The sequence below is a fragment of the Panulirus ornatus genome, chromosome 49 (assembly GCF_036320965.1).
Source record: "Panulirus ornatus isolate Po-2019 chromosome 49, ASM3632096v1, whole genome shotgun sequence".
Classification (NCBI taxonomy): Eukaryota; Metazoa; Arthropoda; class Malacostraca; order Decapoda; family Palinuridae; genus Panulirus; species Panulirus ornatus.
Genome location: NC_092272.1, coordinates 7,464,994 through 7,491,394, shown reverse-complemented (window position 1 = coordinate 7,491,394; position 26,401 = coordinate 7,464,994). Strand labels below are relative to the sequence as shown.

General features: G+C 50.4%; 1 protein-coding gene across 12 annotated transcripts in view; it reads right to left on the bottom strand.

The window, feature by feature from the left end:
- The window catches only part of unc-13, an 820,923-nt gene that overhangs the window by 169,328 nt on the left and 625,194 nt on the right, over positions 1 to 26,401 (bottom strand). For 10 of the 12 annotated variants that reach the window (XM_071690920.1, XM_071690927.1, XM_071690926.1 and 7 more), the window contains exon 2: positions 15,729 to 22,213. The exons of the other annotated variants lie outside the window; for them this stretch is intronic. In XM_071690920.1, the coding sequence (XP_071547021.1) occupies positions 15,729 to 21,965 (6,237 nt within the window). In that variant the 5' untranslated portion in view covers positions 21,966 to 22,213. The remainder of the gene's footprint in view (positions 1 to 15,728; positions 22,214 to 26,401) is intronic. 12 annotated transcript variants of the gene reach the window in all.

The following is a 26,401-nucleotide window of genomic DNA, read 5'->3' as shown; positions in this document are numbered from 1 at the left end:
TATATCAAATACTTACAACCACCTAAATACATAAATGATAATGTTTGTATCAACAGACATGACATATTCAAATCTGTAATATCGACACATACATAGCTACAGGAATATGAAAACGAGATGAAAAATGTATAAAGATTGAACTATAAGCAACAAGAACCCAAGCAGTTGATAGGTGGAAATGGGGAACGTTGGCAAATAGAACAAGGAACAAGTGGAATACTTACATGGACAACCAGAGTCTTGAAATAAAAATGGCAGCCAAGTCTTGCAACAAATGGCAGGAGGTTAGTCGAGCCTGGATCCCGACACGGTAATCCTGACCACACGGAAAAGCACGACTCAAACTGACAACAATGGCTATAGATGCATGGATCAAGGTGGTGGTGGGAGGGAGTCTGTCTGTCTCCCTCAACCCAGACTGGTCCACAGAGAAGAGGGAGGACACACGACAAGAAAAGAAGAAGACGAGAAGGAGAGAGAGAGAGAGAGAGAGAGAGAGAGAGAGAGAGAGAGAGAGAGAGAGAGAGAGAGAGAGAGAGAGACACTACTAATGGAACCAGTAACAAAGAAGGCGACTCCAGACTAATCTTAAGTGTTCAACAGCTGCACATACACACTCTCGCTCCTACCACACTAATGGGTTTCCGCTATACTGTCATCCATTATTGTCTCCACACCATTACCTATTACCGTCTGCCTTTACTATCATCCATGACCGCCATCTACCAACACTGGCTCACAACCATCATTCATTACTGGTATGTCCTGTCAGGACCTGACACTAACACAGGCCATTACTGTATGACTGCACCACCACCCATACCTAACCTTCATATCGCTAGCCTCCCTTCCCGCCTCTACTGTACGATCTCTCCTCACACCTCACAATGAAGCATCAACACTACAAGTGTGACCTTACTATCAGTTACTAACTACAGTGGCACAACCCTTAATACATACAATACCTGGACATCTGGGATAACTGTACCTGGCAAGTTAGCTACAAGAGGAAAGGATAGACGTGTTATAATGATTTCCAAGTCTTACATAAAGCGATTCCGAGCCAAAAGTTATCACTTTAACAAATTTAAAAATCTACCCCACGAAGTCAACACGAATAACGCGCAAGCATGATAACCTATCGCATGGAAACAATAAAAACAAACAAAAAGAAAGATGAAAATGTGTTCATGAAAATTAAAAACCATGGAACATGATTTAAGATATGTTGACACATGACCGGAAGACATGATCGCTGGTCAGCCGTGCTGGACGAGGCCGGGGGTTCAACACGGACCACTCGAGGTACCTACCTGCAGCTCCACACGGGGGCTGTAGATGATGACTCGCAGCAGACACTGACCACCTGAGGTAAATAACACATACCTGTGACGAGGGGGATACAAGAGGGAGCAAGACAGCAGCCGTCCAGGGCAGTGCAACCATCCTGACTGTGTCTTGTTGACGTGACGCCCGGGAGCATCTGACACACTATATGTTAAGACTGCTCCTCCTACTTCGTCCCCTCATCACTCATCTGCTGGGCAACTTACCTCAGACTGACCAAGAAGGGAAGAGAAGTGTAGAGGAGTATTTAGAAAAAAAAAATGTACGTACAGGAAAGAGAAAGATAGAGAAAAAGAAACACATGATCTCCCAAACGTATTCATAATACATGACAACTTTCATCTCACTGGTATAGCAGTATCTACATCATATTCCTATAGTCAATACACACACACACACACACACACACACACACACACACACACCAAACAAGACTAATAACCAGAGGGCACGGACCCACCTCCATCCAATCAGCTAAAACAAAATCATGACATGTGCCTCTTGGAGTCCTGCCGCGGGAGGGGAAGACACACACTCGAGAAGTCTGGGCGGCTGGCAGAGCAAAGGGGATGATGGTGATGAGTCAACAGGGCAAAGGGAGAGGGGGAAACTGCTCCTCCTCCTCCCCCTCCACCCCACACGACACTCCAAACACCATTCCATCACATGACTAAACACACACACACAAACCATCAAATGCTGACTCAGTCCCAGGGGTGGGGTGAGCGGAGGAGCTGATAGAGAAGTGCAACGCGAGAACACAGTCATCATGGTCCATGAGCGACAGGAGTCATCATCATCATCACCTAGTGAAGGCTGAAGAAGAAGTCATCACCACAGGAGGTGTTGGAACCAGAACGATCTTGTGAACCACATGAAGACTTGAGGTAAGACTCGGTGCTGAAGTACGACTCAGAGGGAGGATGATCACCCATGTGACGAGTCGGTGCGAGAGAAGCAGAGCCAGTCAGGAGGTCAGGGTGACGTGGGCCAAGCAGGAGTGGCATTGAGGAGTCGGGGTGCGCACGGGCCAGGCAGGTGGTCTACGGAGCCTGGCGAGAAGTGCCAGTTAGGTAGGCAGGATGCCAAGGACGGGGAGCTGCAGCCCATCTCACCTCTCAAAAGATACGTCTGATGAAGAGGATATTAAGTTAGGTGTTGCTGGTGAGCCTGAATGCTGCACTATCAACTCAGAGAGGAGGCTCGTCAGGAGGGTGCTCTCGCTTCACAACGCCCTCCCCAGCCTGAGGGATGACCCTCATCTAAACAGAGTCTCACTTGGGGTTATATCTGCGACATCTTCTGCGATACCAGCGGGAGATGTATGCCAGGTTATAACTCACTCACAGGTCACCCTGAATGGAGCTTTCATCATAATATGTAACAAAGAATAAAAATAAGCTAACCACATTTCAGCAGTCCAAGTCGTGTGCAAATATTTAGTTAGTCATTTTGTGGAGACGGAGACATGTACTGCTGGTGGGTTAGTTAGCTGGGTTTTAGGCCTTTCAAATGCCAGGATCAAGACCATCTCGACGTGTGAAGAAAATAGCAAACTGCAAGCGGGCTACTGAAGTGCTGGTCGACGGTTTAATATAGTTAAAATGTGAGGACGGGCAAGCACCGAGGAACTGGCCAACTTGGGAGCCAGCCCACGCCCAGCCAAGTCCCAGGAAATGGTAGAGAATATCAGTTAGCCAGGCTTACCGGTGCATGGTGAGGACAAGCCACCAACACATGGTCAAGACGGACCTTTCTGCTTTTTTCCAGCAACAAGTCTTCTGCCAGTGGAGCTGAGAGGAGGTCTCAATTTCTGTTTACATCAACAAATAAAGTGAAAACCTGGTGTTTGACACGAAATCATGAGAGAGGTCGATGGGTCAGGTCAGGTAACGGAGGGAAGTTAACACAGACGTCAGGCTCGGCTGAAACGTCAACAAAGAAGAAAAAAAAATAGACACCAAAGTTCTGATGGGATTAAATACGCTTCTGCGCTTCTCCAGAGGCACAGATGGTACGTGTTAGGAGAGTTCACGAGTGTGTGAAGAACTCTTCAGTCTACCGATGTTAGCAAACAAACACAAGCCAACCCTGGCCCTGCCGTCCTCCACACAGTAATGGAATCCAATGTTCATCTTCAGAGGAAAAAATTTCACCATAAGAAAAAACTAAGCCATTAAAAATTTCCTATATACATACAAAAGGTTTCTTACTAGGAGGATAAAAGCAATGACGGGAGGCTCCCATTATCCGTTTTCTCCATTCAAATCTAGAAACTTATTTTTGGGTAGATTCCAAAAAGAAGGAAACAATAAAAACTTGGGCACTATAGCCGGGTCGTGAATAGAGCAAGAAATATTTCACAACCAGAATCTCCACGACTTCAGACCCTTGAGCGCAAGTACGACTCTTGACTACGACGGTACGACCCTAGGGTATGACGGAAGGACTCGCGTGTTCAAGGCCCGTACCGTCGTGCTCTGGGATCGTACCGTCGTGTTCAGGGCCCGTCCCGTCGTGCTCAGGAATCGTACCGTCGTGCTCAGGGATCGTACCGTCGTGCTGTGGGATCGTACCGTCGTGCTCAAGGCCCGTACCGTCGTGCTCAAGGCCCGTACCGTCGTGCTCAGGGATCGTACCGTCGTGCTCAGGGATCGTACCGTCGCTTTCAAGCCCTCAGGAATTAAGCAGCTGGAGGCTGAAGCTGTCACGTCACATGCTACAAGTGCCCGGGACTTGATCATTCTGACTCTTACTTCCCTCCAGATGTGTCAGGTGGCCCGGGAGGACGACATGATCCGTCAGATGGGTCGCTGTACATATCAAGTGGAGGGCGTCTGGTGCTGGGGGAGGCGAGGTGCTCCCTGTATCTCGCGACACATCACGGGGTCTCGGTTATCTGGCCGCAAGAGAAAGTATTCACGCCGGGATTTATCTCGGCTCTCCAGATGCTGCCACCGAGAATAATATCGCCATCTACACACGCTGCTCCTGCCTGCCTCACACCGCCGGCCGCGAGAGCCTCAACGTCTCGAGCACGACGGTACGACCCTTGAGCACGACGGTACGATCCCACAGCACGACGGTACGACCCTTGAGCACGACGGTACGACCTTTGTGTGTTTTATCGCGTAACATTAGCATCACGCGTGCGTGAGGCGACCCTTAAATATAACCGAAACACAAGAGGAAATTCACAAGAGCAAAAAGTCAAGGGATTGGTAATCTTGAAAAGCCTTGCCCGAAAAAGCTAAACAACCGACTGGCCAAACAATGACTCCAGACAAAGCCAAAATAGCCAGTCAGGGGAGGAGGCAAGGCGACGGGGGGAGTCTTACACTGGAATACGGTTCAGAAACTTTCATGTACAGAAAGAAGACTCGGCCCATTTGATTCTAACAATGGCAGAACTAAAGCCGACCCACACACGCCCATACATACGCACACCCTCACAATAAATACGCGCCACCGCGCGTACTGAGGCGTACATTCCCCCCGTCAACGGCGTACTGTCTTTGAGGAAACACAATGAAAAGACAATGAGATACCCACACGCTACAGCACAAAGAACCACACATTCGCTCCTACACTCACACACCCCAGGTTTTCTCTCCTCCGCTTTGAAGAACACCCACGACTTACACACACACACACACACATACACACACACACACACACACACGTACCCACCACACATCTCTGTTCTTCTCTTCTCCACCGTCATCCCATCCCCTGCAGGCCTCCCTCGCAGCTGGAGGCACCAGCTACAACCCAAGTCAGGTGCCGTAGCACGGAGCCCTTCGGAAGGAGAGTTTGACCAAGTTTTGACAGCTAGGGACGCCGTGGGGGGACAGCCTGAGGCTTTATCATGCAAATGTACTGATAACTTCTGGGAGAGTTAAGGCTACTGGGAGAGAGAAATCTGACAGAAGGATCTGCAGCGCTGGGATGGGAGGGGTGTGTGGTGAACGTGGGTGAAGGGAAGGGTAGGTGTCTGGGACGGGTAAGAAAGGAGGAGGAGGAGGAGGAGGGGAGAATGTGGTAAGCCAGTCTGCTGTGCGGCGTGAGGAGGAAGTGAGAACAAGGAGGGAGGGAGGCCAGGGAAGATCCTCAGACGCTCCAAGTTTTATGTTTGTGGTGAATATTGTATTACGAGGCGTGTGGGCCAAGGTCTGGCTTTCTATTGTGATGTTGCGTTGGCAAGTGGGCGCCAATATGGCCGGCGGTCAGGACACACTCAGCAGACCCAGGAGGTCAGACTGAATGAAGCGAGGGCGGAGGTGAAAGATGTGGGGATGGCAGTGAATGACAGGGAATGTACAACACCAGCAAAAGCAATGAATGGCAACTTGATGTACACAACACCAAGGTCTTTGTAATATTACTACGGACAACGCACGTAATATCTACAATACAGCAAACTTTACACTTACATGAGCGAACTGTATTTACAAAAAAATGAAAACTTCTGTTTGGCAAAGTAAGTTATAAATCAAACTGTGAACAAACAAATGACAGAAAACGTAAAAAATTTTCTTCTTACACGCAATCATGTAAACATTTTGATGTATGTGACCTTCCTCCTCCTCTGTACACACCAAGCCACAGTCCCGCCTATTGGCAAACTCTCAACGTCAGTACCCGGGGTTCGTTACCCAGTACTGACCCATATATTGTCTCCCATATCCATGTTCTCTGCTCTTTCTCCCTTCATATAGACACATTCCGTGATTCATATTATATATATATAACAACAATTCCACCCCTGGGGAGAGGAGGCTGTATAACTCCCACCCTTGAGGAGGGGAGACCGCAAACCTCCCACCCTGGGGAGAGGAGACCGTACACCACACGCAAAAGCTGGCACACAGTATACTCTAGGAGGAGGAGTACTGTGGCGCAGGGTCCGGGTATGTGTCCTGTGAACACAAGCTCCCAACACCTGGGGAGGACCTGGCCTGCCCAGGCCGCCTCCTTCCACAACCAAGAGGAACACAAGAGGAAAAATACACAGAAATACAGAGACGACTTCAAACACCACTTCATTAGTACCATAATGACATACATCAGCTGTAACATACAACACTCACTAATGATTCATAAGCCTCATGTTAAACTGTTGACTGCCATAAAGCAACTCATAAAAAGCCTGACTCACGAAACTGCTCATGAAATGGCTTAGACATTAAGTCCGTCATACAAAGGCCAAATCATAACTCAGAAAAAGGCCACGAATCACGAAAGTCCCCAGAAATAGTAAAGTTATGATGACCAAGGGTACGAGTCACGTATTAAATTAACAATGTCACAGGAATCATGAAGTGACCTGTTGCCACACTTCATCACGATGAACCACGGAACCACATCTACAGTTTACATTAAAATGTTATCAAGAACACTAAAATCATCCAGTACTTCAGGAAACTGACTTTACTGTCGTTCATACAGGGACGGGTCAGTGTAGATACGTACATCACGTCTACCTGATTCGTCGAACACGTACTGGCTACACTGGCATACGACTACGTGCGTGCGTGAGCAGCAGTCACGAACTCCGGCACAGAGCGTAAGGGAGCAATTATCTAACGCTAACTGTACTGGTAATATTCCCTCAGAAAACGTGAGAGTCTGAGACAATGGGACTTGAGCTACCGCGAGGAACAGCACAATGACCAGCTAGGCTACATGCTCACTTCTTACTGAGAAGAAATCTTGGAAAAGAATGTAGGCAGCGACTCCCGGGGGCAGGCCAAGTGTTCAGACGACTTCATTTGTTTTTCAGGAGGAGGTGTGTGTGTGTGTGTGTGTGTGTGTGTGTGTGTGTGTGTGTGACCCAGGCCAGCAGGGAACAACACATAACTCTCGTGGCAGCCATGTATCAGCGATCGACGCGCCGTAAGCGCTAAGGATGAAGGCAAATTTGTGAATAACCAAATTTACGCACATCTGACTCCCTGACGTGGGCGCTGAGGCGTGTGTTCTTGAAGCATGGGGGTTGTGGTGTGGGATTATGGGTGTTGTATGGTGGGACTTGTGGCGCGGGAATATGGCGTGGGGTATGTTACTTGGGACTCTGTGGCGTGAACTGTGGATGATGTCAGTGTAGTGTTACATGTTGGTTGCGTGGCTGTGTTGCAACACTGCCAACACAGCTGCGGTGGGAAGAGATTAATGTAGCTACCATGCGTAACCCCATAAGATCCTTCCCAGGCAAAGAAACAAGCAAGTAACGCCTCTAAATATCCCAGAGGACTATAATGCCCCGCCCTGAACACCGGAGCAGCTCCCAGCCAGGGTCTGGCGCCACCCAGGGCTCCGTGCATGACCTCACAAGGGGTGAAGGAAGAGTTGAGAAAGTGTCTGGGCGAGATTTCTGCTCCAAGACGGATCGGTCTCCGCCCGTCAGTCAAATGTCAAAAATATTTTCTTGATCTTAAACCGTTGAACATTACTGTCTGGGCGACTGTCAAGGACTGTATCCACCGAGGAAGACCTTCAGATGTGACCACAATCATAACTTGCCCTCTCCACAGACTGGACAATCCTAATGTGTCACTATACAACGACTCATTATCGTCCATCACTATGAACAGTGTAAACCAAGATGGTTAACATTGTGAACACTGGTGAAATAAAATTAGAAGAGTAATGATAAAGTAATTAATACTATCATTCAACAGACGATCCCTTACTTAGCTTACACACACACACACACACACACACACACACGCGCGCGCGCAATGAGCAAGTACATTCAGCCCAAATGTGTATATACCTCAGCCGTCATTCCTCAATGTATGTTTGTATTATTCTCAGATAAATAAGTGAATTCTTGTCGTCGTGACCTCCTGTAAATCCCTTCATGTGCTGGTGTCTGCGTGAGCCACATTCAGTCCTCACGCGGGATGCAACACAAGAGATGTACATACACCACACCACACGCCTTGGTTCATTCATAAGAATATCTTCATGAACTACAAACGTAGGAATCGCACACCTGATTCCCGTGACCAACGAAATTATTCCATGATAAACATTTGATACTGAACAGCCAAGTCGAATACCACTTGTAATAATACATAAACATACATACATACATACATATCCCACAAGACTGGCAAACGCAAACACACTCGTAAACCCAGAAATAACCGTACAAACGCACTTGCAAATGTAAGAACGCACTCACATACTCTCGAACTCAACCTCAGCCACTCAAGGGAATGGACCTGAGCGGATATAACAGATATGACGAGCATAACACGCCAAGCTTATGGCCTTGGACGGGTACAAGGAGAAGGATCAACATGTGCCATGCTAACCTTACATCAAAGTGCACTTCAACCCTGGTCTGCCTTCCCTCATATACTGTAGCCTTCAGCAGACAGAACTTATCCTAACCTCCTGGACATGCGCCCTCTCTCTCTCTCTCTCTCTCTCTCTCTCTCTCTCTCTCTCTCTCTCTCTCTCGAGTGAGCCAGCACACAGGTGTCTGTCAAATTCCATTCCTTTGGCCCATGTTGATGTCTTTTCTTCGTGCTTCACGCACACGTAAGCTGCTGGCATTCATTCCACATACACACAATCTCTCCAACTCGCACTTAACACGTAACTCACGCACGCACGCACGCACGCACACACACACACACACACACACACACACACTCAACAAAAACAGAGAAAAGTCAGGTGATTATCACGGAAACATCGAAAATAATAATACACCAAATAAAAAAAATAAATCGGAATCAAGTCGTACAGGCAACACGCAGCAGCTTCATCAATAATGTACTCCCGACAACATTCTCCCACGATCTATAAACATAAAACAAATATGTGACAAAAAAAAAAAAAGAATAAGCACATGATCATCACAGCTGCCCACGTCTCCATCTTCACCGCTGACCGGGAGTGTGGGGTGTGTGTGTGTGTGTGTGTGTGGTGTGTGTGACCCAGCTGATCCAAATCATCAACTCGAGGACAAATAATGGAATTTTGACAGAGCATTAACGCAGCCAGGAGCGTGGTGGGGAGCGTGACGGGGAGCATGGTGGGAAGCGCTGTAGGGAGCATGGCGGGGAGCGTGACATGCTCCTTGAGAGCGTGCAGCTAACACCAGTGGCAACATGCACTATTCATAGTACCTCCTACCACCTGGCCTGCACCCACAACTATGCATGACCATCAGTATACATAAGCCAGACAGTATACATGAGCGGCAGTAGACACGAATCAGATAGTATACACAAATCAACAATAATAAACAAAATTACAGACCAACTGTATACATAAACTAAATAATGCATTAAGTACATCATACATGATTCATACAGTGTCATACAATACTGTACATAAACCACAGCTCAACAGAAAAATGCACCCCACAGAATTACATGGAAATATACACGACGAAAAAAAAAAAAACTTGTGCGGAAGGGACACACTAAACCTGACCTGCAGGGTGCGGCTGGGATAGCAGCAAGTCCCAGGGATGGGATCGCCTGAACCCCTGACGGATCAAGTGAGCCCTGGCGGACCATGAGAGACCTGAGGATCCAACAGAACCGTGTAGGATCACCTGAGCAGCGGCGTATCAACCACCTCCTGACGGATCAACCAGAGCGTGTACGGTCAAGTGTTATCTAGGGGTCAACTAGTGACCCTAGTGACCTCTGACGTCAACATGTCTCATAGAACTAAGTGATCTATGACCAGATACTATCATCCTGAACCCTAGGGTCAACTAGAGGAATGGTAGTCATCTAGAACCCCTCTCATCAGGGTGGTCATTTAGAACCCCAGCAGGGCCAGGTGATCACAAGTAGCTCAATACGATGCACCCGACTGGATTAACAAGACGATGAAGAAACAACTAGCAGTTTGGCCTCTCCATTTTCTCTCTCCCTCTTAGCTACTTCTCCTCCTCCTCCTCCTCCCTCCCTTCTGCTCCTTCTATCTTGCCCTCTTCCCGCTTCCTCTCTTCATAAACTCTCTTCCGACCTCATGAACAGTCCGGAGTGACCCATCTCACCCGTTGTGCCGGGCCTCACCCAAACAGCAGCAGTCACACACCACCACTGTGCTCAAGGGGCAACACTCACTCCATGTGGAGCCGCTCAAGCGCTCGCCTCTCCAGGAATTAGGGCGAGGCAGTTCACCTGTATATACGCTGGGGTGTAGCGCACCTCGGCCTTCCCTGACCTCTCTCTCTCTCTCTCTCTCTCTCTCTCTCTCTCTCTCTCTCTGATCTGCCTACGCCCGGGATGGTAATGGAGTCTATGAGAGACGTGTCTAGTGTTTTAAGGCCCGATCGACAGGTTCACAATGTGTGTGTGTGTGTGTGTGTGTGTGTGTGTGTGAAGGGAGGTGGAGTGAGGGCAGGTATGACCAAGTGATAAATGAGACTTGGTTACCTGTGGTAGTTGGTGTGTGGCGGGCGGATCAATACTATCTTTTGTCCCAGGTAGTACGCTGACTTACCCTCCCTCCCTCAACAAACCCGGTACTGCCACGCATGCACACTAAACGCACACAAGGAAATACACACAAGCACAGAACACAAAACTTTCAAAAACACACATGTAAACATACGCGGAAACAAGTACGCAGACACACAGGCAAACGCACATGAACATACAATACAGAAACACAGACAGACAGATATATATTCAAACACGTACGGAAAGAAAAACAGACATCACATGAATTGTCATACTTAGACACACACACAAAAAAGGTAACTGTGTGTGAGGCAACCAGCTGTGAGGCAGACCCTGGATGTTGCTGCAATTTTAGCAATTACCGAGAGATAATGGTCGAAACGGTAGATTCAGGAGGTCGAGTGGATAAGGTCGAGAGAATGAAGAAGAGGGGAGAGACTGAAGGCGACGACCTACAGGAGAGAAGGTCAAGAAGACGAGTTCGAATGTGTGGAATTTCAAAAACAGGAGGTCGAGGCTTGCCGTCAGGAGATGGTGTCGCAATGAACATGTTGCGGACATGATATAGAGGGTCGAGGGTCAAGAGGAAGGGGTCGAGGAATGAGCTACGAGGGGAGCACGTCCGGTGGAGGTGCGAGGGTCAGGTGGAGGAGGTCGACAGGATGACACTGTGATGGGGAGGTTGAGGGTCGTGCGTGCCAAAGGTCAGGGAGAGGGGGGGGGGACACCAGAGGTCAGGGAGAGGGGGGAGGACACCAGAGGTCAGGGAGAGGCGGGGAGGACACCAGAGGTCAGGGAGAGGCGGGGAGGACACCAGAGGTTAGGGAGAGGCGGGGAGGACACCAGAGGTTAGGGAGAGGCGGGGAGGACACCAGAGGTCAGGGAGAGGGGGACACCAGTGAGAAGTCTGGGGAAAGTGGCTGAGCTGACAAGGCGAGCAGGGACTCGAGAAGATTGCCGCAGGGTTGAAGGAAGTGGGGTTCCAGTGACGTCCTGGAACCTGGGATGGAGCACTAAAGGAAAGGTGGAGTTCCAGCGGTGTTGTCCTGGAACTTGTGGTGAAGCACATGAGGCTCTAATCCTCTCTACAAGGCTCCAACCCTCGCTACAAGGGAAAGGACCTCACTACAAGACACCGATCCTCTGTCCGAGGCTCCGACCCTCTCTACACATACTTTTCGCACTGCAGAAACGACACACGCCCACTACAAGCTAATGACAAATATTGACAACAACATTTATCTAACTCGCATCCAAAAAGAATAAAAATACAGGTCAGTGACCCTTGCCCTTAAAGTATTTGACTTACTGGGACCAATATAGCCATACCTGGCACCATGATCTACCCCAGCCTCCGACTCTGCACTCTCCACCAAAAAACATTTACGCTTGAATATAAATAAAACTACAGCTGCTGAAACCGTTCTTAACTTCAAAAACATTAAGTTCTTTTTCGTTCCTCTCCAACTTAGATACTTTAAGCTTAAACTCATCTTCAAAGGACTTAACCTGGGGTCCAGACACCAAGAGGGATACAAAACTTCTGAGTGTGGAGTTCTAAAGTCAATTCTCGTAACCAACAAATATAAAAAAAAATTAGATAAAAATAAACAATTTACAGTTTCATTTCACTTAATGCACACAATATAAAATACATGCTTCATTCAGTGTTTAAATGAGCAGTTTATCGAATAGTTAATCCAAGTCGTTATTTTGTAATTTAACTGACACACAATTCAATTATTGATGACTTCTTCACGACGCAGCATCAACGGTAGAAGACATTCCAAGGATCCCTGAGCAGTACGGACAGAAGGTGGTCAAGGGTCGTACAACACAACTCCTGAAGCAGGCGATGCTGAGGGAACGATAGTTCCAAGATTTTATTGAGAAGTTCCAATACGAGAAGCTGTCAAAGTGCAAGTTTTGTAGAGATGGAGAAATGCAAAACTGCTTTCAGGAATAGAAAAACTTTCCGGGAAAAAGAAAAGATGTCAGACGTTCTGAATAACATGTCCACAGGCAGGGAAGGAAGGGGCTTTATGATACTGCCAGCAGCAGAACAGCTTCTAGAAAGTAAAGTATTTCTAGATGGTCTGAGAGTGAGGATATTCTTTGTGAAAACAGTTCACATCAACATTGTACACGAGATGAAATGTTCTTAATCGCAAAAGGGAACATTTCGCGGGTTCTGAGGACGTAAGGTACTATAAAAGCCATGACGTATGGGATTCCACTGAAGATATCTCAGAGTTCTACCTGAGAAAAGTTCGGCAATAACTAAACAAAAGAAAGTTCCACAGAGATTCTACAAAACTGTGAACCTAATGACCTACAGAGGATGTTCTCAAGTTTCTACGTTAGAGCTACGGCCCTTTATGAAGCATATCTTGCAAGGTGTATAGACACACATGTTCAAAAGGATGGTGTTCCCAGTGCGTGACGAAAGAGATTCAGCAAGACTTTATATGATATGGCTCGACTGAGGGAGTTCTTTGTTAAGAGAGTCGGTAATCGAACAGGTGTTCTTGGGGACAGAGGTTCTACGGAGGGGAGACTATGTGAGGTTCTGAGGATAGTAATGATAGGAACAACAGGCTCTACACAAGAGTGTCCTACAGATGGATATTTGGTATATGCTATAAAGGCTCTAAAGACGGGGGTTCAGGAGATGATATCGAGAACCAGAAGTTCTACGGAGAACTTTAACTTGACGAGGCTTAACGGATGTTATCAGGAGGCGGAGAAGGTTCAACAAGAGCGTATCTCCATACGAGACAGTTCAATAGATGTTAGTGAGGAGTGGAGTACTTCTACAGAGGGAACATGAGAGGGCGCAACATGTTATCCATCTGTTATCACAGTGTCACACAACGCAAACCATGTAAGAAGATTCAGTATGTGTTACACAAGGAAATATTCTCCATAAGGGTCCAATATACATATGGGTTTAACAGACATCATCCACAGAAACAAGAGGATCTACAGAAGGAAATCATACAAAGGGTTCAACAACAGAAGTCGTCCAGAACCAAAGGTTCCACAACAACGGAAACGCGACACTGCTGGGTTCAACGGATGTCATGGAGGATCACGTTGTCCCAGAAGGGAAATCTATACATGCAGGTTCAACAGATACCAATGAAACAAAAGGTTCTACATAGCGCGACCCTACACGAGGGAGCCCAACTGATACTGTCCACAGGAATGAGGTTCAACAGATAAGCTATCTGGGAGAGGACAGGCTCTACACGAAGGGCACTATACATGGGGTTCGGGAATCTTTACTAGAGTTCTGTGAAGGACGGAACTCTACATGAGCTTTAAAACATATGACTGAGGTGCTACAGCCGGGGGACTCTACTAGTGGTCTGAGATGTTCCCGAGGTTCTGAAACAGGGGAGGAGCGGCCTCTGGACCTCAGGTGTGGCGTGGAGCTCCGGAGGTACTCAATCATCGACCCGACCTCTCCCACTTCCCTCTCCAACCCCCTCCCCCCCAAATCCTCCTCCTTGATTGGATCTTGTGTGTATTTGACGACTGGTGATGAATACAAAGGACCGGGGGTGTGTGTCTAGGGGGATGGGGGAGGGAGAGACGTCAACATACAAGGGGAACAGAAAGGGAGGCGCCTTCGGCTTACAGAAGTAGGGATATGTGAAGGTCAGGGGAGCGAGTGTAGGACATGGTCAGGCTGCACTGGACGGGTGGGACATGATCGGGGGGGATAGGAGTAGGGCATAGTCAGGGGTGTACTGGAGGCTTGGGACATGGTCAGGGATGGTTCTGGGTGAGTAAGACATGGTTGTAGATACTAATGGGGTTGTTCTTGGTCAAGGGGTACTACTGGAGGGATGGAATATAGTCAGGGGGTATGCTAGAGGGGTAAGACCTGGTTAAGGGGTACTGGAGGGAAAGACGAGGTCAGGGGAGGGGACAGTCCATGGAGATAATAGCAGGGACATTCTGACTGTGCAGGACGGAAGCCAGACACAATACAGTGTTTACTTTCAATCAGAAGCGACGTCACGCAGAGGCACGTGAGAATCCTCTCCATTGTGTAGCCCCTGCCTGGGTGAGCATCCTGACCCTGGGCTAGCAGTGTCTCCAGGCCCTGGGGCAGCCATCTGCGAGGTCCCGTCTCCTCCTGTTTTATCCTGTTTATACCAGCAATAAGATCATAACGTCGGATAACCTCGTCACGCACCATCAAGCCTCCTGTTCTCTGTGCTTCACATGCACCCATGACCCTGGACTGACCACTGCTAAGTCCTATGGAAGGTCTCCTGGCCTCCTACCCTCCTCCCGTCCCATTACGGCAGTGTATGTTGCTAATGAACTAGGTATGGTAAGGGAAGATGGGGTCTCCGGTGGAACGGAAATGGGAAAGGATTTGTCGAGTTTCGTGTTGAAATAGGAATAGCAAAAGGGAATAATTGGTCCCAAATGAAAAGATCCCCAAGAAAACACACCATTATTACCATGAATCAACAGACATCCTTAGTGTACAGACACAGACAGGACACACACACACACAAACAACGGAAAACACCTGTTGGATTCATTTCAGGGAGGCACCGTGGGGACTGATGGATCTGTGTAAACAAACCAGATACAACCAGCTGTTTGCAGAAAGACACCCAGTCACTGCCGTCCTATCCTGGCAGTTGTCATGAAAGGCGAACGATATATATTATCATAAATACTGGGAGAGAGAGAGAGAGAGAGAGAGAGAGAGAGAGAGAATCACTGAAGCACGTTAATAACTTACCTCAGTGTTGGCTGCTGACCGGGGAAGTGCTTGGCATGAAGGTCTGCTGAAGTGGCGAGTCAGTGGGGACAATAGGCTATAATACTATACTATAGTATGCTATGATAACATGCTATAATGCTAAACTACCTACACATCATCAGTACAGGGGGGGCTGCACACACACTTACCGAGGCCTCCTCTTCCTTCTCTGCCTTCTGCTCTTCCTTCTTTTCCTTGAGGGCCTTCACGAGTTTCCACTTACTGCCGGGACCTTTTACAGAGAGTTTGGCTTTGATGGGAGTGGTTTTGGCACTCTCATCGTCAGCAGAGGTACCTTCCTCCCCGTCTACCGTGATCTGTGGCTTACTGTCACTAGCTTCACCGTCTTTTCCAGGACAGGGAGCGTCTTCGGACTTAGAGGAGGACGTGCTTGGCGCCACTACGTCCTCCGACGAGGGTAGAGGCTGGTCTACCGAGGGCTCTGAGGCGGGCTCTTTTTTCGCCGAGACTGGGGTCTCGACGGGCTCTACGGGCGCTTCTCCGATGCTCTCTGCCTGAGGGAAGAGGTCAGAGTCGTATGCCAAGTCATCTGTGAGCTGGGATGAATCAACGGCGGGCTTTGGGACAACACTCTCCGTCGGGGTTATATGTGGTTCGGCTGGCTTAGGAGCGTCCAAGGGAGGCACCGGTAGCGTCCGTCGGCCTTTCTGAGCCACAGGAGGTTCTTCAGGGCTGAGAGCTTTGGGAAAAGCTTCCCTCATAATCGGCGGAGGTGCATCATCCTCCTCCTCCTCTAGGTCTTCTTCAGGCGAGTCAGGGCCAGAGGTTTCTCCCGAGGAACCTTCGTCGTCGGAGTCGATGCCAGCACGCATGATGGGCTGAGTCTGGCGGGGTTTGGCCGGGCTGGGCTCCTCCAGCAAGCCGCGCGTGTCTCGTCGACCGTCGCCGCTGTACATGGAAAACACAGCACTCTCCTGCGAGGCCTGGGTGTCTTGCGACTCAGAATACCTTAAGGAACTCTGCCGGCTATCCCCTGTAGCTGAGAAGAAAGCAGATTCATTGGACTGACCGCTGGAGACTGCTTCTTCGTAAACGTCTTGTGGCATCTGGTTAACTGGCTGTAAGGGGGACGCAACCGTGGGTTTGCCTGGAGAGGTGGCTTGAAGGCCAAGTTGTGGCGTGGCTGGGATCATCGAGGGAGATCGTTCGATTGCTGGGTCGTACGCCTCGGCCATCTGCACGCGTCCCTGCAGCTCGCACAGCACCACGTTCATGTAGCCACGAACCCGGTCGTCCGGTTGCATCGGATAACACTCTTCCAGCTCAGGTTCCCTCCACTGGTCGGCCTCCATGAGCTCCAACTTCCGCAACTCGTAGCGGTACCACTCGTCGTCCGAGTCTATGGAATCCTCGGTGCTTTGGCGTCTTGAGGAACCTCGGGACATACGGAAGCTGCGTATGGAACTTCTGTCGTCCTCTTCCGAGTGCGCTCTCTGACCGGGCGGAGCCAGTCGGTAGTCCTTGGCATCAGGTGGCGAGCGTCTGCTGTGGTCTCGGCCGCGGGACGGAGTTCCTTCCAGTCCCAGAGACTCGCTTACGGACGTGTCGCTATCGCCCGCCTCCCCCGACACGCTTATGTCAATGTTCTTGTTAACGACAGGTTGCTGGAGGAGGGCTGCGGCTGCGGCGGCTGGGGCCCCGCCTAGCCCCGGGGAAGTCGCCGCTGTCGCAGTCCTATTGTTAGGGGCGGGCGCTTCCCCGTTTTTTGGTTGTATAAAACCAGTGTTGGAGGGGAAGTTCGGATCATAGTAATCAAGAGAAGTAGTATTGGAAACTGGGAGAAGGGTGGAGTCCTGAGGATGTTGGGGGAAGGCTTGTTGAGCGAGGCCAGGAAAGGGTGAGGCGTCACGAGGGAACTGGGGAGCATTATAGGTCGGTGCTGGGGGACAGGTACCACCAACGGGAAGGGTCTCCTGGCCGCTCAAGGGAAAATTTACATTCGGTGGAATGTTTGTATCTTTGAGGTACTGGTAGCCGAACTGGGCACCAGCGTTCTGGTCCGGCGCTGCCGTGTCGCGCGTCAGATCAGTCAGGTTGTTGTTCACTTGCTGCATCTCACTGGCAGCCATAGTGTCCTTCTGGGACAACATATCTGACCCAGGCAGTTCGGACGGAGGGGCCCCTGGACCCACGGGAGGCCGGTCAGATAAAATCTGCGGTTGTATCTCCCCTGGGGGCAGAGGGCTCAGTATCTGGTGATTGCTGGGAGGGCGGGAACCACTGTCGGAGCCGCTGCTACTGGCGCGCGTTGCCTCCTCCGAGCCGCTCTGGTCGTCAGAGTGGGCGGAAGATGAGTGACGCTGGCGGTACTTACCCAGGGCGCGCGACACTGCGAACTCTCGCCGTCCTCCGACGCGTGAGGAGCCGGCGGGCTGCTTGGCCTCTACATCTTTTTCCCGGCTGTCGGAACGCTTCAGCTCACCCATCGTCGGGAAAAGGTTCTCGGCGTCCTGCAGTATTGAATCGTCCCCTACATCAGACACCTGTTCTTCCGCTTTGGGTGGAGACTCGGCAGTTGCTGCCAACGCGGCAACGTTCTCCTTGCTACTAGAGGCAGAGCTGTATTTCTTCGTCTGCTTCATCGTCGGGAAAAGGTTGTCGGCAGCGGTGGTGCTGTCAGACAGCAAACTACTATTATCACTGTCGTCGTCCCAGATAGTGCGGCGAGGAATGGGCCGACTGATTTCCATGTCAGACTGTTCCGAGTCGGACAGAGACCTGAGCGAGAGGCTGCTGCCCCGCCGCCGGGTCTTCTGAAGGAACCCTGACATGGTAGACATGAGGGAGCTTCGCTTCTTCTCTTTCCGTCTCCCGAGCGTCGTCGTTTGATAGTCTTTGTGCTTCACTTCGTCTTCGTGAAGCGGCCGCGAAGGCAGACTGTGGGACCTCGACCGCTTGCCCATTATGTCGATGCTGGGTATCATTTTGCTCATGCTGTTCAAGGCAGACTTCATGCTGGTGCCACGCCTCAGCTTCTTCTTCTCCTCCTGCTGCCCCTTCGTCTGGATGGGCACGGTGTCCTGCGTGATACTGATGTACCCCGCCTGGGACACGAGAACGCCGCTACTGTCGTAGTAAGTCTGTGCTGGGGCAGGAGGCTCCTGCACAAGCTGCCGGTGTTCCTGGGCGTTCTGAGGACTGTATCTCTTGAGGTTGAGCTCCAGATTCACCTGTCTGTCCGTCTTGCCGTCCGCCCACTGCATCTGGCGAGTGATGTCGGTGTGGGAGGTTGGGATGGCCTGCGTGTGCCTCCGGGTGTTGTGGTAGCGGTCGTAGCGACTCCTGGACCGTGGGGTCGGTGAAGGCCCCTGCGGAGGTGGAGGCTCGTGAGCAGCAGTGGTGAGGATGTTTTCCATATCCCTCAACGACCCCGACAGATCTTCGCTCTTCAGAAGGGGAGACTCAACTACGTTCGGAATCGGCCGATACCTATCCTTTGGGGGATAAGTATTCATGTAGGCGTCTGGAGATTCGTACGGATGGTCCCTCAACATAGGCTGCGACGGGTCGTAGCCGTATGTTTGTTTGTAACGGGCTTGTGTCCCTCCCTTCACGCTGTCTTCCAAGGGAACGTATCTACTGACAATGTGTGATGATGAGGTAGGTGGTGTACCGTAGGGAGGAGGCTGGCCGTAATTGGGCTGGTACTTATACTTCATGGTGTCCTTACCTCCAGGACCAGACGAAGGGTAGAAGCTCGAGCTGGAGGAATACGAAGATATCGAGTCGGAACTGTCGGCTCCAAAGCTGTGCCGATTTTCGGACCGTCCTGAATCGATTTCAGCCAAATGATCGAACCTCCGCGAGTGCTGACCGACAAACTTGAGCTCTCCAGCAGCATTCAGGTAGGCTGGTGCCGAGTATTTCGGTTCGTTGATGTATGGTGATGTCTGGTACTGCTGCTGCTTCCCTTGGTAGGCCCTCTCCATGCTGGGAGAAACGGAGAGGTTTGAGGGGTAAGTGTCGGCAAGCGAGGTGTTCGTTAGGAGGGAGGACGAGGCCACGCTGGACCTCGACCCACCATAGTAGTGAGAATACGTACTCGAAGTAGGCGCTGGAGGAGGAGGTGGAGCAGAAGAACTCATGAGTACATCCTCGAGAAAGATCTCCTCTGCCTTCCTGCCACTGACTCTCGTGATTGGGTCAGCGGTCAGGGCATAGATGCTATACGTACTAAAGGACCCATCCTCGAAGGTGGCACTACTACCAGTTCGTGGTTTGGCACTAGTCCTTCTGGGACTGAGGGTGAGGTAGCCTGAAGAGATATTTGAAGTCGCAGCTGAAGCAGAGGTCGTCGTGGGTAGAGACGGAGACATGAATGATATGCGTGGATCTGCCTTCTCGGCGGACAACGCCGTGTTGACAATGTCAGGCTTCGAGGTTGATATGTGTAAAAAAGAAGTCGTTGTGTTTGCTTGGGGCGACTCCTCCAGAATCGGCGCGGGGCTGAACATCTTCGTCTCCCGAGTCATACCCTCTCCCATGGCGCTGAATTTGAACTGGTCGTTCAAGGACCCGGAGAGGGAAGTCGAAGGAAAGCTGACGGAAGCAGAGGTCGTTGTGACAGAAGCTAGCATGGTGGCTGAGGTAGCGGACGGCAGATACAGATCCTCCAGCCTCTCAGTGCGTTCTGTTCTGTAGGGAGAAGCTCTTCTTCCGGGTCTTGGGCTGGTCGGACTCTTTTCGATGCTTGAAGATGTACTCATACTGCTGCTGAGGGTGGATATTCCAGAGTCGTACTTGCCCAACTCGGAGTACCTGATTGGTGATGGACTCTTGGCAGTCTTCGGAGACTTGGGACTCTTGGGACTCTTCGGACTTTTCGGACTCATGAGACGAGGGGTGGCTCTTGGGCTGTGACCGAGATCCTTCGAGGATATGAAGGATGGAGTCGCCGGTCGCTTACTAGTAGAGCCTGGCTCAAGGCTGGTGGGCGTCAGGGACGTCTTCTTGGCTCGTGTCACATCCTTGGGACTCCCCGATCGAGGAGAGCTGACGTACCCATCCTGACGAGTCCTTGACGTCCCATACGGCGACGAAGACTTTAGCTTTTCGCTAGACGCCGTGAAATACGTGGGTGAAGAAGTGCCGATGGCTTTATCGTCCCCGATAAGAGGGTCTGGGGTTTTCCTTCCCTTGATACTGAAATCAGACATGCCGAAGACGTCTTTACTGGTCCCTGAACCGGTCTCTAACAAAGATAGCGGCGAAGGAGCTTTGGTGTGAACCTCACGCACGTGTCTTGGTGAACCCACCATCGTGCCCGACGGTTTGAGGCCGAGAGCCGCTGCGATTTCAGAGTCCGTCGCATTGCTGTCGGTGGACAGCTGAGAATTGGGGCGACTTCTCTGAGGCTCAGAGGTTCTCGGGCTGAATGTCCAGTCCTCTAAATTAGAATCGAGGTACATCTGGCGCAGCTTCACGTCCACCACAGACTCTGCCATCTTGTTGTCCACTGGTTGCGACATGGTGCTGGCGGAGGCGGCAGCAGAGGCAGTGACGGCAGCGGCGGCGGCGGCGCCCTCTGGCTTCGGCACATGCCGCGGGGAGGTTGAAGTTGGGGATCCCAGCTTTGGTGACGAAATTAATCTCTCCCGAAGGTCCCGCAGATTCTGGGAATCTTTCAAAAGTTTGGCACTGAGGGCATCAAGTTCCTTGAGCTTTCCTAACGCAACTTTATCCAGTGTGGTGAACTTACGGAGTTCCTGAAGGTCATGTTCACTGATACAGGTGCTCTGGCCCCTGTAGTCCTTGTAGTCATCTGCTGTGTACACCTCGTCCTTCTCGTTCTCCTTCTCTCTCTCTTTCTCCTTCTTCCTGGCCTCCGATGAATCCGATTCCTTTTCCGTTTCTTCCAAGTCCCAAATCCTAGCCAGTTCTTGATCAGTGGATTCGGACACCTGTGACAGGTTGTCCCGGTGAGCGTTGTTCAGGCTCCTGTAGAAGGCCTCGTCCGGGAGTCTGTTCTCAGAGTTGTCGTCCGTCGGGCCAGCCACGGCGGCGGCGGCGGCGGCGGCAGCGACCACGGCAGTTTCCGCGGGAAGAGCCGGCTCTTCCTTCTCCACGAGGAGAGCTTGTAGGTCAAAGGCTGTGTAGAACTCCAGGAGCTGGGCTATGACGGCCTGCTGCTCGTACAGGAGGATCTCGAGCTTCTCGAGGCGCTCCCACATCTTGACGTACTCCTGTGAGAGCATGTCCAGCGCCCGCCACGCGTAGCGCAGCTCTGTCTCCAGCACGTTGAGGCGGGTCCCCAGCCTCTCCATGTAGTCTCCCAGGAGGGTCTCCATGCTGGCCAGGTAGGAGCCCGCGCCCGTCCCCAGCCCGGACCCGCCCAGGGCTGACTTGACGCCCTTGAGGCTGTCCATGACCCCGGCGGCAGCTTAGTGTGGTGACCCAGACCCAGGGCAGCCCAGGTCAGGCTGGGCCGACTCACGCCGGGCGGGCACACACGCCATGAGCACACCGCACCCTAGTGTTACCTAACAACGCACTCACATAGTGAATTCTGGCGCTGACACTCCCAGACTAAGCCATCACCGGTCTGGTCTTTTCTTGCGACAGCAAGTCCAAGTTCAGTCCAGCATATCTCTAAGTTTACTCTCTGACATAAGGCCTTTAATGGAGAAGAGAAAACAGATAAATAACTAATAAAAAATATCAACTTTTCTCTATCACAACCACAACATCACACGTCATAACCTGTCCCTGTTCATAAGGACCTTCCACAACATGTGTTGTGATGTGCTATACGTAATACAGACCCAAGTACACACACAGGGCGAGGACCACATTCATGATCACTTAACCTCTCGACACATTGCGTCCTGCGCCACGGCAAGGTCATGAGGTCAAGCGAGCCAGGTGATGCGGTGACCTGAGGACAAACATAAAGCTTGGTTAAGGAGGGAGGTCACCAGAGGTCACTGAGCCACCGGTGCTGGACAGGTAGGTCGCCCCCTAAACTGCTGGTGTGCTTCGCTTGGGGAATATCATACTGTTTCTATCGGAAGTGTGTGTGTGTGTGTGTGTGTGTGTGTGTTCCCACCTACAAGTAAACAAGACCAGATCCTGCCTTAAGACGGCTAACGCACTGCACTCAACATTTATTCTGCTTGAGCAACAATATTATTTTTTTTCAACGAATAAAAAAAAAAAGCGAATTTGCCAAAGTCAGTCCTAGCGCGTGCCGCTCACCACAGGATAATGTCCATACGAATCTATGCGAGTTACGTGTTGTCAAGCGTTACGTACGAGGTGGAGAGACTGCATTTGTGAAGTTAAAGCCAGCTCCCCACATGTGGGCGAGGCTGAAAGAAAGGAGAGCTAACTGGGCTACAGGAGTGACACTTGAAGTCATGACTCATAGCGCAGGCGTCACGCTCTCCCCAACCCCGGTACCAAGGTGGGTAGTACCGGTAATATACCTCTCTTCGGAGGTTGCTACCATCACAGAGAGAGAGAGAGAGAGAGAGAGAGAGAGAGAGAGAGAGAGAGAGAGAGAGAGAGAGAGAGAGAGAGAGTGGTCGTGATAGACACAAGACACCAGAATATAAAACCCAGGAGACCCATTATGGGGCCGCATAATTACCCCATCAGCCTGTCATCGACCATCGCCGCAGGCTGACACCCTCCCAGCCGACCTGCCCCGCGCAAAATACGCTGACGACGCCAAATGACTAATTGGCAGGTTCTATTATGGTGCCGCGCTGCCTGGAGCTGCTGCTCTGGTGCCGCGCTGCCTGGAAGAGCTGCCTTGGTGACGCGCTGCATGGAGGAGCTGCCCTGGTGCCGCGCTGCCTGGAGGAGCTGCCCTGGTGACGCGCTGCCTGGAGGAGCTGCCCTGGTGACACATGTACCAAGATACTGGTCCTCCCGACCATAACACTGGTGGTGCGCCACTACAAACATGGACACATCCATATACACGTATCGTCTCAGTAAAGCACATGATAATTACACAGCAGGAATGATGATATATTCCATTATATCCCTACTTCATTCATAACAGCCGGGAATGCCCAGGTGCGGTTCAGCGTCCCGCACGTAGATCAGAACTTCCACAGCATCACAGAGGAAGGACGGCGGGCAGTGCCTCGGTCTGAGATATAGGGTCGTGCTGAGGTCCTCGCACACCACAGGGATAACAATCTATACACAAAACACCACAGCAATACCCTCTCCTTAATCGTGAAGTTTCCATCCATTCGCGATTTCATTCAAAGATTCTTTCAGTTCACAGCAATTCACATAATTCATTTCATTCTTTCGTTGGAGTCTTAATATGCCGAGTGAATGTGTCATACGATCCACCATTATATTACGCTGGCGAGACCTTAATTCTCTTTTTTTTCTCTGAATGTGATTTATGAACCTTTTTCGGAAATACCTTCATGTATTCATGACTCAACGAGAGAGAGAGAGAGAGAGAGAGAGAGAGAGAGAGAGAGAGAGAGAGAGAGAGAGAGAGAGAGAGCACAACACAAGTCAACACTCACTCCTCCCTACAAAGTCGCAGGTCGATGCAGAGAGATTTCTATACACAGGATGGAAGGGGGAACCCCACCACAGCCGACGATGGGTCCACTCCATTAGCACCGGGACACCATTCCCTCCACACACCTCAGTGCCACTCAGCCTGGCAGCAGGGACCAGGCCAAGCTTTATGCTACAATCACCGTGCAACTGCCTGCGTGGCAGTACTGCTCTGGGGTGGTTACCGCTTCATGGAGAGGCTTTCAAACAAACAAAACAGAGATACGAAACTGTTCTGGGGTGGTTCTGGCTTGGTTGTCATGGCATGGAGAAAAATATACATCAGAAAGGTTGGATTAACCAGTCAGGTAAGGACTGGACGAACCAGGGGAACTGACTCCAAACACCAGACGATGACTTGGGAAAGAGTTAGATACAGAAACAAACATGTAGAACCAGAACAACTGTATCATCTCAACGTATGATAATAAGTGAATCGCAATGGTCCATCTGGTCAACTGCGAACGACTTGACTCCTCGACTTCAGTGGAGGTCCGCGTCAACACTCGGAAACACAGAGTGGACTAAAGGACACGCAAAGTGTGGCCATGAACGAATCCGGTAATATATTAGCCAACACAAGAAGTCGGACTTCGAATCTACTTCCATGAAAACTTTCAGTTCTCCAGAGAGGCTGCAGCACGGAGCCCAGGAACGGCTGGGGAAGGGAGCAGCTGGGAGGATGGGAGGGGAAGGGCAGTTCAGGAAGGATGTGATGAATCTGTCCCATCACAAGTGGATCCTCTACCTCTTGAATTCATCCTCTCAAGCTGCTCCTTATGAACTCAACCCTGCCGCCTCCTCTTTTGAGTTTATTCCTTCCCTTTGTCCCTTCCTAACCAAGCGTCATCTCCCTGTTTCCCTTCCTTTTTAGTAACCCCTACCATCTCCCTTCACATCAATTATCCCTACCCTCTCCCCCCCCTCTTCAGTCAGCCCCCATCATCTTCTCTCTAGCCACTGTAATAACATTAGACTCGTTTTCCATACACAGACACCGCTCCCTTAATAGATTACAGTAACCTAGAAGGAAAAACACTGCTTGTTATGATAACGAAGCGATACAGGATCATGAGAAAACCGCCTAAAGGGACACGCAGAATCAAACACGATAATTTACGACATAAGAATGGTCGGGTCACGAAGAAATACGAGTGGACTGTAGCCTCATCACTATGCAGAGATCAGAGCTACTCACAAAGAAATGAGACCAGAGCTGCTCAAAAACCTACAAAAACCAAAGCCGCTAATACCACCAACACCCCGAGTCACTGTCCGCAGAATCCCTTATAACGACACATGATGAGGCAGACAACACTGAACACCACTACACAACCCTACAACACTGGTATCGAAACACTCTAGCCAATACTAGTCAGAGAAATCCTCCCTCTGTCCTCCTACAAGCCCAACCCGGCCGTGGCTCGAACGACTCTCCACAAAGCATCGAGTTAATCGTCTTGTTACCTGCACGAAGAAAATGGAACCATAGTACCAATGTCAACCTTTCATAGAGGGCTAATGACTCCTACAGACGTTTGTACACACACACACACACACCAGCTACCCATTCACCGACCAGTCCTGAGAGGAAGATGAATGTCTCGTTCAGGTGTAGGTCGACTGCCACGCCCAGGATTCGCATCCATGCGGATCCGACCCCGTGCTGACTCATGGTCAGCAACGCGAAGCACTACATCACGGAGGCCCTCGAGTATGTGTGTGTTTAAAATAATCATATACGAAAAGTTATAATGAGCAAGTAATCTTCACGAGCCAAGAGACAATATCTCTGTGTTCTGAGCCTGGCACATCCCATGGAGGTAAACATTAAAACACCATTATAGTTTTCTCTTCAGTAACCCCAGGATGGCCACAGACTCCCGTTGTCGTCACAGCCACCAGCAGTTGCTGGCTACAGGGTAGTTACCGAGCGTGGCATGTTGAAAATAATCAACCCTGAAGCCCATACAGAACAAATATAGTAATACAATGACGAGCCATACACACCTCACGTGAATGCATCCGTCTTATAGCCTTATACACAAGCTCTACTATATAACTACCCAAGGAAATGGCAAGCAACAAACTCCTCGTCCATGAAGGCAATGGAGTATTTTGGCAAAACAGACTGAAGTAAAATGCAAAAAAAAAAAAAAAAAAAAAAAAATCAGAGTTGGGCAGGAGGGCCATCCATCAGGTAGCCTTACAATTAATCTTCCCCCAGCTCCCGATCCCCAGAAACTCCCTCCCTCCCCCAGCCGCTGCG